Source organism: Typopeltis vanoorti, chromosome 8 (assembly GCF_054136105.1).
Source record: "Typopeltis vanoorti isolate ZY-2024b chromosome 8, IOZ_Tvanoo_1.0, whole genome shotgun sequence".
NCBI classification, from domain to species: Eukaryota; Metazoa; Arthropoda; class Arachnida; order Uropygi; family Thelyphonidae; genus Typopeltis; species Typopeltis vanoorti.
The window spans coordinates 35,289,608-35,304,380 of NC_143556.1; the positions used below are offsets into that span (position 1 = coordinate 35,289,608).

Below are 14,773 nucleotides of genomic sequence, written 5' to 3' on the forward strand. Positions count from 1 at the left end.
CCACAGTGACCCAGTCCACTATACAGGCAGATGTAGGGGCTCCTGTGTGCCCATAAACCATTTCCCGATGCCTCACGAAGGCGAATCTACAATCCCAGCTCCCCTTACGTGTGCTCCCATTAACACTGCACCATCACCAACTCCATTTGCAGTGGTGCCAGGCGAGAGCGATGTGGACCGCCACAGACTGGCGATGTGTGGTCTTCAGCGATGAGTGCCGCTTCATATTGGGGACAGATGATCACTGTGTCTGGGTGTGGAGGACCCCTGGTCAAGGACACAATCCCGACCTCGCTATCGAGCGCCACACCTCCTACACTGCAGGGATTATGGTCTGGGGAGCCATAGCCTACGATAGCTGATTACCCCCTCGTAGTGGTACGTGGCGCATTGATGGAGCAGCGGTATGTGGACGACATCCTACAGCCCCCCATTCTCCCATTCGTGGCCAGGATACCAGGAGCACTATACCAGCAGGATAATGCCCGTCCGCACATGGCTCGGATTGCCCAGGCCTGTCTACATCGTGTACAGACACTTCGATGGCCTGCCTGCTCCTCAGACCTGTCCTGTATCGAGCATGTTTGGGAGCAGCTGAAAACAGTAGCTCCCACCATGCCACAATATCCGGGATTTGGAGCACAGCATCCAACATATGTGGGCCAGTCTGCCGCAGGACAACATCAGGTGTCTGTTTGCCACCATGCCGGACCGTATTGCAACATGTAACGCCGCACGAGGCGGTGCAATGCGCTATTGATGATGACCAGATTGCGTACCACAGATTCCTTTATAATTGTCCTTCAGCCCTGTTTTTGCCATCATGTGCATCACTCACCTGTATCATTACACCAATAAAATTTCAGTTGAATCCCATGCTTCCTTCTTGGCACGTTAATTTCTTTGTCCGTGTGTGTATTTGCATACTTGTATCTATGGTTCCCCCCCCTCTAATATCTGCTTAACATTTTCTTTTTAAGATTTCTTATACACTTTGCTTTTCAGTGTGGCATTCAATTTTATCCTGTTTAAAAGAAAGTGATGATCACTTTCAATTTCAAATCCCATGTATGCCGTTGTTTCCTGAACTAACACGAAAATATCACTATAATCAATAAAACTGATAACATAATCAATAAAACTTGTTTTTTCCTTGTATCTTCTCTCCATATGAATTTGTACACATCTTTATGTTGAAACATGATGTTAATGATGTTATGAACAAAAATACACCAGGTACTTACCATTATTACTAACTTTATCCTTTTCTCCCAATTTTTCTAAAACATTTCTGCATGTCTGGGATTCATTTTCTACCTTGCTATTTAGATCTCAATCAGGATCAGCTCTTCTGTTTTTTTTTTATGTCAGTTGTGTTCTGTAATGATGCAATAAATTCCTTCACTTTTTCCTTAGTAGAACCTTCTGTGGGACCACAGGCCCAAGTAAGTTTCATTGTCTAATTCTCCATTTTGAAAATTTTCCATATAACTATAGTCGAAACTGCCTGCCAATCAAGAAGTTCCTTTTCATGTATAGCTTTGAATGTTATCACTACTCTTTCCTTTCTCTAATCACTATGACCCAAATATAACATCCTATAATTATTGTTTGGTAGGATCTTACTTGTTTTAATTTCTTTTTTCTTTCTTTTTTTTTTTTTTTGTCTCAGAACACTAATTACATCCATGTGGCATTTCTTGGGATGTTCTGCCAGTTTGACTTCTTTTCCATTGATACTCCTTATGTCAACAGTACCTATCATCTTCATTACAATTCTGTAATGCTAAATTTGTTCCAGTAGCCGACTTTCCATGATTTGTCTTGGTTCATTTGATGAAAAACAACTGGGGGAGAGGACTTGTTTAACCAGCTAGCATAACATTTCATGCTATTGTACCATCATGTTTGTTTCTGGTTTTTAAGAAAATACAATATACAATTTGGTTGACTAAGTCCCAAACCAAACTGTCAGTCCATCTTCATTTGTTCAGCATCCAGTGCAAAACTACTAGTAAAAACTACTAATAGAGCACACCATCACATGAAAATGAGAAATGACATTAGGCAAGAAGTCTAAGTAGGTTTTTCACACTGTTTTCAAGGTTTATATGGAGGTCTCCTCTGAGATATCTGGCTTTGACCCTAGGCAAACCCAATATATATAAATTAGAACAACATTCTACTTGCTAGCTTTTAATTCCTTATCCCTAAATAAAGTTTTTTTTTATTTCTAAAAATAAATAAATAAATAAATAAATAATCTAATGTATATATTCCGAAAAAGCATCTAAACAAATATGCCAGTTTGTCTAGTAAGAAACATTGCATAAATAAGGCATCTGATATAACTCTAGGTGGAATAGAGAATGCTAGCATAACTAGCTTGGCTGTTTGCACAAACAGCCCTTAAATGTGGATTTGGGAATGAAGCACAGTACAGAGGAATGTAATTAAACTTTAATGTTTCTAATATTTTATCTCTATCAAAGAGACATTTTAGGTACAAATAGAGATGTTCTGTTTTATCAGCAGTTTGGCAAGTTGTGATATTATCATGTTTCTTATAATTATTATTCTTATATATTATCTCTGATGATGCTGAAGTCCCTTCAGCTAAATTAAATATGAGGTTAAATTCAACAAATTCTAATTTAATTTTCTTATTATATGAATAGTTTAATATCTGTCAATTAAATACATGATTACTATTAAACGTGTTTCATACATGAAATGTAGAAAATATAATTTGATTATTTTTATTACAGAATATTTACCTCAGTGATCAAATCATAGAAGGAGTATTCTGATATTAATCCTGCTGTCATATAAATAGGTGCACTTGCTGCAATTGCTCCTTTAACGATATTTGGATACTTAAAGCGGAAATAAGCACTTAGCATACCACCATAGCTGTACAAATAAAAAGTAAGAGCTCTAAATATCTATTCAAACTAACATATACAGCGATAGTTAAAAGTCAGTCACCTGAATACAACATATTCCAGCTGACAATGGTTTCAATGAAGACATATATCTATCTTTCACATCATAATGCACTACCTTCTTTCTCCCATCCCCCCACCTGCCCAACTGGCTAAAATCATGTCCTCATGAGGACTTGAAGGCCAAACATATTTTAGCTATACAGTATGACACAGTAGTGCACTACCTCTGCTAGAATGACACATATCTAACAGTATGTAACTATGTTCAAAATTTAACAGTATGTAAACTATGTTCAAAATCATATCCAAAATCAGGATATTTCCTTTCATTAACATGTTCGCTGCCATGCTACTTCGGCATAGTCTGTTCCCGTACGCCGAGCAATTTCACTTCTTCAAAGTCAGTACGGTACTCTCGTTGCCAGCGGTCAGCATCATACGAGTATACTCGTAGTTGGCTTGTGCAGAGCATATACCATCTATGAGAATACACAGTTCTGATGCTAGCTCCACAAGCCAAGCATTTTCACTTCTTCAAGGTCAGTACAGTAATCTCATTGCTGGCAGTAAGCATCATACGAGTATACTCGTAGCTGGCTTGTGTAGCTGGTTTACCAACTACGAGTATATTCGTAGTTGGCAGCAAACATGTTAACCACCATCAGCATTGGAGAATTTTTATTACTTTGTCTACCGCAATTCCCAACCAATATACCACAATCAGAGTAATGGTGCATAATTTATGATTCAACCAATGCTTAGGAAGATTCTCACTGGATACCTTGAGAGTTTTAAATAGGTCTCACAAGTTTTGTGGACACACACATAAGCTTAGAGTAACAGCATGACTCCCACCCATAAAGGGCTTAAAACCATAGCACACTATAACTTAAAGCTTTCCTAGTACAGCAGATGGATTATGGATTAGATTATCATAATCAAGTTGAGGATTGCCCAGAGGAAAATGAGGAAAAATTTTCCACGAAAAAAATTTCCATGAGAAAATATTACCCAGAGGATCATTACTCAGCATTACCATTCTAGACAGAAAGTGAAATACTTGGGTCAGAGCTCAGACTGGAGTGAAAGATATTATAACAGCCATTAAAAGATCCAAATGGCAATAGACAAGTCATATTAAGAGAAGTATAGCAGGTATTCCAGAAAGGGAAAGAGATGGTGGAAGGATGATCTTTTAAAGAAATGGCTGGAATTCTGTGGCACAGAAAAGCTCAAGATAGGACTGAATGGAGGACTTTGCGGGAGGCCTTCATTCAGCAGTGGACATAAAATAGCTGGTGAAGAAGAATTCAGAAATCCTATTCTAGAAACCAAACATAGTCTCTAGAAAGGGTATCTGTTTTCATACTAGGCAACGAAACTCATCTATCTCTTGAAGATATTCACAAATATTTATACCTACTGCAAGATTTGAATCCCCATAGCCTGCTGGATGGAGAAAAGCGATAATATCTACTTGGCAAACCAGACTAACTGATTTAATATTCATAGTATAACACTAGAAAGTAATTTGATATGAATCATTTGTAAATGCTACAGTTTTTTCTATTTCATTTCTATAAATGTACCAAGAACCAAAAACTAAACTCCCTTTTAAAAGACAAGGTGAGTATTAAGATTATGTTATATAGTTTACTTTTTCACTGAAATATAATTCTAAATTAATAAATTTACTGAATTCTAAATTAAATGAAAGATCAACTTTTTTTGAATAAATAAAATAAATATTCATTCACACTGAGAGACTGCAAAGGAGAATGTCAAAAATGATATCAGGATTGTGGAATACAGATTATGAAGACACAGGAGAAAGAGGGCAAACAGGAGAAAGAGGGGTGATATGACTCAGACTTACAAACTTCTGAATGGATTATATAGAATTTCAGTAGATGGAATATTTAATCTACTATTTTATGGACTTCATCAGTATTTTATGGAGGGTAGGGAAAGGATACAAGGGCATCCATGGAAGCTGAGAATGAATGCTGTCAAGAAGGGTGTTAGGGCTAGATTTTTCTCTCATAGAGTAGTGCATGATTGGAATGGATTGCCATTTGATGTTGTGTGTGCATGTAGCATGAATGAATTCAAATATAGGTATGACAGATGGTGCAAATAGTATGACCTCTCTCGATGATCTCCTGACTGAAGACCCTCCCTGAAGGTCTCTCTTAATAATAATATATATTAATAATTAATTAATAATAAATTAATAATACAAACACACAAGCTACATTACAATTCAAACAGTATGCCAAAATGACACTAATTTGATCAACGATTATTCTACTGGCCTGACCTTTAGTGAGGAAAAAAAAAAAAACCTACATCCAGCTATATCCTATTTTTACATGGTAGGAAAAGAAATTCATTATATTTTAATGCAGCAATAGCAGCATAATCAATAATTTAACATAAGTGTTTGTTATAATAAGGCTAAGATTCTGGAATACTACACTACAGTCCTCATTATACACTATCTACCAATAACTGTCTGGACACTTTAGCAATTTACAACTGATACTAGCAGGTGGACCCTAATATCGGGTATGTCCATCTTTGGCACTGATCACCTCCTGCATCTTTTGAGGGAAGCTTTCCACCAATGTGCGGCTGACATTTGTCTACATTCCTCCATCAAAACAGCACTACTGAGTTCAGTGCCAGATAGAGGATGTGCTGCTCTGGACTTCAATTGCTACTCCAATTTTCCCTGCAGATGTTCAAGGGTTGAGGTCATGACTTTGCACAGGCCAGGGTAGTCGTTTAATGCCCATCTCTTCATACCATCCCATAACAGCTGCAGCTTTGTGGCATGGGGCACTGTCGTCTTGATAGTAACATGGGTCTGCTACATAAAAACTCCACAGTGTAGGCAACATCTGATTATCCAGAATATCAAGGTACCGAGCTGCCTTCATGGAACCACAGACAACAATCATGTGACCCCGGTCCAAAAACTCCACACCATTACTCCTCCACCACCAAACTTTATTGTGGGTACAACACACTGTGGTAAGAGGCGTTCACCAGGCTGCCTCCATACCCACACCCTGCCATCAGACTGGAAACAGGTGAACTTTGAGTCACTGCTCCAGAGTACCATTTTCCACTGGTCAATTGTCCAGTTCACATGCTCTTTGAACCAGGCCAGACAAGCCATCATGTTTGTTGTTGTGATGTTCGGCTTGTGTGGCACTGCTCTTCCGTGGAAACATAGTAAATGGAGTTCTTTTCATACAGTATTAATGCTCACCAGTTATTAGCACTCTGGAACTCATCAAAGATGGTGTTGCTGACTGTAGCCAGTTTTTGTGTGCCACACATTTTAATCGAAATATGTGCTGCTTATCGAAAAGAGCAGTTGAAAAATGAAAAGCTAATTAAAAGCAATTAAAATTTGTTTCAGATATTCCAAATTAGTTACACCAAACTCACATAATAATTCACTGAATATAATTTGTTTGTAATGGAGAAGAGAGAGCACTTACCTGCCACCAAAACTAATTACTGTTGAGTTAACTGCACCCAGTGCTGTTTTCATCTTTGTAATGAGGACTGCATAATCTGCCAGTGCTTGTTCTACAGTTAAGAGGCCTATGTATGGATGTTCAAAGCTTGCATTTCCAAATGGCAATGATTTGCCATAGAATCTCTACATAAAGCAAAATCCAGATGAGCAAAATAAAGAAAAGGATAATAGATTATTTAGTTAAATAGATAAAATAAACAGAATCTAGTTAACTGAAACAGCTAAAAATTATGAAAAATTAAGAACTTTTATAAAAAGAAATATTTTAATATTTTTAAAGTAAATATTCTTTATAAATAAATTGCTACATGTAGTTAACTTTTTGAATTAATTCGTTCCTGGAGCATGCTCGTAAAGTTTTCACTTTACGAGCATGCTCATTATTTCCCATAGACATGATGTTTAAAAACAGGGGTTTATGTTCTTAATAATGAAATTTGACAACAGTAATATCTAAAGTGGGAGATGAATTTTATTGCTCCTAGTGTATAAAACACCACTTCCCCACTTATTGGAGGTCTGAAGAGACTTGAAAAAATTCCATCTTTGGTCTCTAGAGTAGGGTTGCTGGAGTATGCAAAAAATGAAGAAAAAATACAAAATGATTTTTGTATTCTAAAAATTCTAAGGATTTGTTTTATAAAATTAATAAAAAATAGAAATAAATCCTTAGGCCACTCACAGGATGAATGCACTATAGGTTTGCATAAACATTTTGTGGTTTTTAAGTATAAACCATAGTTTATACTTAAATAATGATTTTATTCAAAGAAATTAAACTTATTGTTTTCTTCAGAAAAATTGGAAGTATGAAAGCAGAGCCTGTAAAATCAAGCAAATAATAACTATTTGTTTCCCAGACAGTCTTCTTTCTTTATAAATTTCACCATAGTATGCATAAACAGTTTTTAAATCTGTAGCAACTTTTTTAACTGCAACTTATTTAGTAAATCTGTAGCAACTCGAAATTTGAATCTTGTGATTCAAAAATTTCAGCTGCTCCCCCCCCATGTGCTGGAAAGCTTTGCCAAGCCACTTTATAGTTTAGGAATGAAAGTTTCAACTGCTAAATGTTGGTCGATTGGTAGAGCCTCTGTTATTAATGGCTCAGTTAAGTAAGTTTGAGCGCGGTTAGTAGTTGGAAGGGGACCAATTGTTCAATGTTGTTGGCACACTCTCCCTCAATGAGTCTTTGGACTCCCTGGAGGTGTCTAATAATAATAATAATAATTTTCTAAATCTCCTTTCTCAGCTTCTTCAATAAGGTCTTCGTTTTTCTGCTCTCCATTGTGTGTTGGAAGCAGATCAAATGATGTCAGTTGATTAAGCAGTAATTCTGTAAGATTCATTTTGGATGATCTCTTCTGGTTCTTAAAATCCTAGAAAATTATCGATAAATTGAGGATAAACTAATTACTGCTTACTTATCCTCTTCATGCCTCATAAGGTTGAGATCTGTTTTTTTCAGGTACATCTGTCCTGTGCCACCAATTAAGCTTCTCTTCAGCTATCCCAAACAGCCATTCTTCTTTTATTTTCTGTCATTCTCTGCCAAGTTAATTCAGGACTTTCCCTTTTCTCTTCTGGAATCCAAGTCAAAACTACTTTTGGAATCTCTCTGCTGTCCATTCTTAGCACATTCCCAATCCATTTCCATCTGCATTTTTTAATTTCATTGGTGATATATATATATATATATATATTTTTTGCTCAGATAGCTTATATAAGCCATTGTTTATTATATGTTGAGACCAAAATATTTTTTAAATTTTACACAGACATTTTCTTTGAAAACTATTTAATTCAGATTTCTGTTTGTTTGGTCCGTTTCCATGTTTCTGATCTATATAATAATATGGCCTTAACATTGCTACAAGATCTTTAATTTGGTTTTATTATGATAATTGGATGAGTTGCATATAATTATTTAATTTTCTAAAAGCATAATTTGTCAATCTCTGCATTATATCCCTGCCAGTTCCACCTTCAGTATCTACATTTTCTCCAAGTTGTAAAATTCTTAACTTCTACTGCATGTGGATTGATTTTATTTTCTTTGTACCACTTACTGTCCATTTTAAGAACCTTAGTTTTAGTCATATTTATTTTAAGATCAACCTTTTCTGCTATTTTATTTAATGCTTCTGATTTAGCTTGTACAGCAGTGTAATTTGATGATATCAAGACTGTCATCTGCAGTCAATAAACTGAGCACAGTAGCACTGTATCATACAGCTATGCATGTAGTTTATAAATGCTGTGTGTGTGTGTGTGTGTGTGTGTGTGTGTGTGTGTGTGTGTGTGTGTGTGTGTGTGTGTGTGTGTGTGTGTGTGTGTGTGTGCGCGCGTGCGTGCATGTATGAGAACATTTAAAATCTGAAAAACAAATTCATAAAATTCATTTTTGCTTTTGTTGACACTTGGTACTTGAGGAAAAAAACAACAACCTCAAACCTTGGAATTTATAAAGTGGGAACTGCCTGTATTTTATAAATATTCAGTTATTTTTACATATCAATCAGTATTATATCAATTCAATACATGATTGTATTAATTATAACTCCAGTTATGATTATGAAAAGGAGAAAAGGAGATTTAGGAAACTGTAATGCCGGTATGCTTGGCCGAGTGGTTAGTGTATCTGCTCTCCAGCCAAAAGGATGTGGGTTCAAATTCCACCGTGGGCATGGATGTTTATGATTGTTTGTGAAAATACTAGTGGTGGTGGTGGGCAGTAGATGGCGTTGGTATAGATGATGATGGTAGTTGTGGTTCATTGTACTGAACTGGGTGGCGGAGACAGCTGTAGAGTAGGTGCCCTTCCTTGATGAGTCTTTGGACTCCCTGGAGGTGGGTGTCATGTAATGATAAAATCAGCCAGAATGTACACAATTTGCAGATAAAAGATTTCTCACCCCCCCCCATGACGAGTCCTGCACTCCTTGGAGGTACCTCATAATTTATAATAATTATGCAGTATTTAGTTTTTCTTTCATTTAAATACAAGCACTTCTATAAACTTACAACTGACATGTTCACAATTACTAAGCTCCAACAATTCAGATGTCTGAATAATGACAGTCTTTTAGTAATTTCACTTTCAGAATTACTGTACAAATTAACCAAATAGGAATTATGGAATAGTTGGATTAGGTAATTTTTTTATATACAAGCATACATAACAGTTAAAATTGAAAGAACTATAACATAGAGGTCAGTACGTTTTTCCCCCCTCTTTGTTTCTTTTTTTTTTATATTAACTTTACATGTGAGAGTATCAGCATTACTTCCAAGCCTCTATGGAGTCTGAAGACTCATCACAGGAGGTGGAACACTAAGATACCACAATAACTATCACACCTTGACTTGATGATATTCAGTGTTGAAGCATTATTCACCATTCCTCTGCCAATGAATTCTACTCTAAAAAAAAACTTTTTACCACCTTACTCATATGACCTTCATAAAGTTTTGAGGTATGACCTCTCATTTTCCCGTCAGCCATTATACTATGCAATAACTTCCCTTGAAAGGTTGCAAAACCTAGCACATCAGTGCCATGCATGAACAAAGTTGTTGTTGCATCACTCCTATTTCCTACAAATCCACAAAAGCTCATTAGTATTATATTGTATATTGTATTATTATATTAATTATATATATATGTATATATATAATATTTTTGTTTGAAGGAACAAATAGCTAATGGCATACCAAGAATTAAGAGAATTAATAAACTAGGAATTAAATGGATGAGTTACAGCATTAAGCAGGAGTTAAAAAGAAAGAGAAGCATGTGGAAGAGATTCACAGATGCAAGTGACCAAGATTCACAGATGCAAGTGACCACCAAGCCCATGAGTAGTGTAGAGCACAGGCCAGAAAAGTAACTTGTACAGTAAGACAAAATGGGAGTATGAGAGGAGCTTAGCCAAACTAGCCAAGAGTAATCCGAAAGTGTTCTCTCAATATGTGGAAACCAAAAGAAAGAATAACCACAATAGGATTGTATTGAAGAATGCAGATGAACTAGTTGAATTACTGAGTAATCATTTTGCAAGTGTATCATCAAGGTGATGATATTACAATAATAGATATGACAGGGATGAATATGGAAGTAAGGATAGAGGAAGTCGAGGTACATAGGATATTACAGAATCTAGATTAGATGGCAGCAGAGCTATGATATTGGATGGAATATCCACTCATGTATTATGAGAATGTGCTAGGGAATTGGTAGTCCTTATGACTAGATTGTTTAATCTGGGTCTCAGCTTGGGTAGAGTCCCAAAGAAATGGAAGGAGGTAAGAATAGTCCCATTGCATAAAGGTGGTTTCAAGATTGATGTAGCTAATTATAGACCAATTAGCATTTCAGGAGTAGAGGTCAAAGTATTAAGAACAAAATTCAGGAATGTGATATTGCACGGGGGGGGGGGGCTTTGTGAAGAGTAAGTTATGCTTTAGTAACTTACTCACTTTCTATAATAGAGTGACAGCTGAGTTGGATAAAGTTAAAGGTTACATGGTCATAGTGTAGAACTTTGCAAACACGTTTGATAGGATACCACATGGAATTCTGATTCATAAATTACATTAAATGGATATGGACATGAAGCTGGTGATGCAGATAAGAGATTGGTTGATGGAGAGATACCAGATGGTAGTCTATACAGATGCATAGTCCTGTAGAATGTCTGTGACTAGTGCCATGCCACAGGGCTCTGTACCTGTGCCACTACTATTTAATTTATTATTATTATTTAGGCCTCCATAGAGTCAAAAGACTCTTCGTGGGAGGTCCTTCCTAAGAACATAAAGTCTGTCAAGACTCATCGAGGGGTGGCCCCCCCCTAAGAAACACAAAGTTTATCATACCACGCTTTAAACTCATTGACCGTTCTCGCTCCCACCACTCCATCAGGCAATGCATTCCATGGTTCAACCACCCTCCACGCAAAGAAAGCACTCCTTACCCTCTTGCTCACAGTTTCCTTTCGTAACTTCCAGGGATGGCCTCTTGCCATCACTCCTTCCCGCTGTTCAACCAAGCGAAAGAACTCCCCAGTGTCAACCCTGTAACCACCTCTCAACAGTTTAAAAGTCTCAATCATATCACCTCTCCTTCTTCTGTCCACCAAACTCTGCAGTCCACATTCCCTCAGCTGATCCTCATAACTATCCTTGTACAGTCCTGAAACCATCTTTGTCATCCGTCTTTGTATCCTTTCCACAGTTAATTTATCCCCTTCAAATCCTGGGGAACAAATCTGAGAACAATAGTCCAAGTGTGGTCTGATCAGAGACTTATACAACAGAATGATAACCCTCTTATCTCTGCAGGTCAGTGTCCTTCTCATAATTGCAGCAATCCTCTGTGTTACCTTTACTACCTTTGCAATATGTCCCCTAAACTTCAGGTTTCTATCAATCATCAACCCCAGATCTCTTGTCTCCCCTACTTCCTCCAGTATAACTCCTCCCATAGAGTATGCAGCATCCCATCGATGTTTCCCAAACCTCAAAACCTTACATTTGATTATTATTGATATCAACAGGAAATGATCTGAAGGGAAATATTCGATTGTTTACAGATGATGCTAAATTAGGTAGAGTATTAATCAATAAGGATGATGATGCTTCACAGGATGATTTAAATAGACTGGCAGTATGGACAAAGAAGAATGGATGCTAATTTAATGTGGCAAAGTGAAAGGTTATGCATTCTGAAGTGAAAAGATTACCATCTGTGTACCATATTGATGGGACTGTACTCCAGGAACTGATGAAGCCAGGGGATCTATGGGTGTTGGTGGATAGTGAATTGCAATTCAGAGACCATATTGCACAAGTGGCTAAAGCAGGTCATAGGATTACCTGTTATTGAAGAACATCCTGACATGCATAAATAATGTTATTATTCCACTTTATAAGACTTTGATAAGGCTTTATCTAGATTATTGCACATAGATTTGGTTTTTTTTTTTTGAGATGTGGATGAGGTGGAGCAGATTCAGGGGAAAATAACTAAGATGGTGGTAGGACTGTGTGATGCTCCATATGAGGTGAGATTGAAGATTTGTGTGTTACAAAAGCTGATTAATTGGCTGATAAGGGGGGGGGATATATAGAGACATATAAGTTGTTTAGGGGGATTTATAGGGTTGATATGGATGAAATATTTCAGTATATTTCAGTACATGAATAATGCGAGGAAAACTAGAGATCATCCATGGAAATCAGTAAGGGTGTGGTTAGCAAGGGAGTGAGAACTAGATTTTTTTGTCTGAGGAGTGGTGAATGAGTGGAATAGATTGCCAGAGTCAGTCATGTATGCTTGGCTGGTGAATGCTTTCAAGGCAAAAAAAAAAAAAAAAAAAAAAAAAAAAAAGACAGACATCGTACAGGCATTGATAATTGTTGCTTAATGTTTTTTTTTTAATGTACCTCGTGTGATGAGTATTCAGACTCCATGGAAGTGTCTGTATGATAATAATAATAATATTATATTTATATTATTATATCATTAGTATTAGTGTGCGTGCGTGCGTCATGCGTGTGTGTGTGTACACATACATACATACATACACACACACACACACACACAACAGAAACTTTATGTACTTCACTACCCACACTGGCAAATATATATGTGTACCGTATTTTTCAATGTATAAGACGAAACCTACTTTTTCGAACCCAAAATTAAGAAATCAATATTTTAAACATTGATAAAACAGAAAACATTTTATATTTTTTTAAATATTCAAAGTATATTTAGTAATTATGTAATATTTTTAAGATACATACTAAGAATTATGCATCACTCTCAGTTCTGGGCATATTATTTTCTTCATCACGATTAGTTCCAGACATATCACTTTCTTCAACCCCCTACTGCATCACTGCCATCTTCTGCGTCACTGTCTATATATATGAGATCATCCTCATTTCCATCTATGGCATTGCTGATTCCACATTTCTTGAAGGACTTTGCAACCACCTCTTGCTTGACTCTATTCCATGAGTTTAGGACCATTTGCATACCTCAGTAATGGTTGGTTTATTCACTTTTCCTGTCAGTGTCAAGTTATTACCTGCTTTTTTGCATCCATTTATTCCATTCTTCTTTCATCAGAGCTTTGAAGGGCTTGTTGATAGAAATATCTATTGGCTGTAGCTGACCTGTAAGTCCACTAGTAATAACTGCTAGCTGTGTTCACAAATCTGCTGCAACCCTTTTTGTCTTTTCTGTTAAATGTGCTCGGAACTGATCATCAAACACAAGCAGAGCTGACCTCTTTGAGAGCTCCAGGTCTTTCTGGCCAAATCTTTGCAAACCAAATACCATTCTCATGAACTTTGTCAAGAATGCCAAGTGATATGCTCTCTTTAGAATACATTTTCCTCTTAAAAATGAGCATAGGAGGCAGTTTGGTACCATCTGCACAGCATGAAAAGACAGCAGTATAGTGTGTCTTTTCATGGCCATTTGTTTTGATTGCCACTGTTTTGTTCCCTTTCATATCAATAGTTCTGTTGGAAGGCACATCAAAATTGAGAGGCACTTCATCCATGTTTGCAATCTGACTTGGTTCAAAAGCATATTTTTCTCGAAGTTTTATAACATAGGAGTAAAACTGTTGGATTTTATCCTCATAAGCTGGTGGCATTTTCTGGGCTAATTTGGTTCATGTTCATATGGCTAACCCTTCTCTCCTCATGAAGTTGAAGCACCATTTTGCGTTTCTTGTGAAATCAACAATGTTTATTTCTCTTGCAAACCTTTTTGCCTCATATTGAATAAGCTTAGTTGACACACACATATATTCCACTCTAGTGCTGCTCCATAATCCAAGTCTTAAGCCTCTGCTCCAAGTTTGGCCATTTTGCTGGTTTTCCTCTTAAGACCCTATTTTTTTTTTTTTTTGGCATCTTTAGTAGTTCTTCCTGTTTTCTGCACTGTCTAATCATACACTCAGTGGGAGGAGGTCCAAACTGTCTCTCTGAAGCTTTATTTCCATGTTCTTTTGCATAATTGATGACTTTTAACTGGAATTTTGAAATGTGACAATAGTTTTTTTTATTTTTGGCCATTTTTATGGGCTAGTGCTCAAAATATTGCTAATGCATTAACTTACCCCACCAACAAGTTTCAGATGTATGAATGCTTTCAGAGTTCTGATTGGTTTATTCAGAATCAGCCGTTGATGACGTCGTTCGACAGAGTTAACAAAGGCTAGTGATTGGCAGAAGCCTGTTCACGGAGACA

At 36.7% G+C, this 14,773-nt stretch overlaps 1 protein-coding gene across 1 annotated transcript in view; it reads right to left on the reverse strand.

Annotated features, from left to right (window-relative positions):
- LOC150103926 (dipeptidyl peptidase 2-like) overlaps positions 1-14,773 on the reverse strand; it is a 287,390-nt gene that overhangs the window by 66,587 nt on the left and 206,030 nt on the right. The window contains exons 3-4 of the mRNA XM_090396608.1: positions 6,461-6,624; positions 2,778-2,913 (exon numbers count right to left, since the gene is read on the reverse strand). Of these exons, the coding sequence (XP_090252734.1) occupies positions 2,778-2,913; positions 6,461-6,624 (300 nt within the window). The remainder of the gene's footprint in view (positions 1-2,777; positions 2,914-6,460; positions 6,625-14,773) is intronic.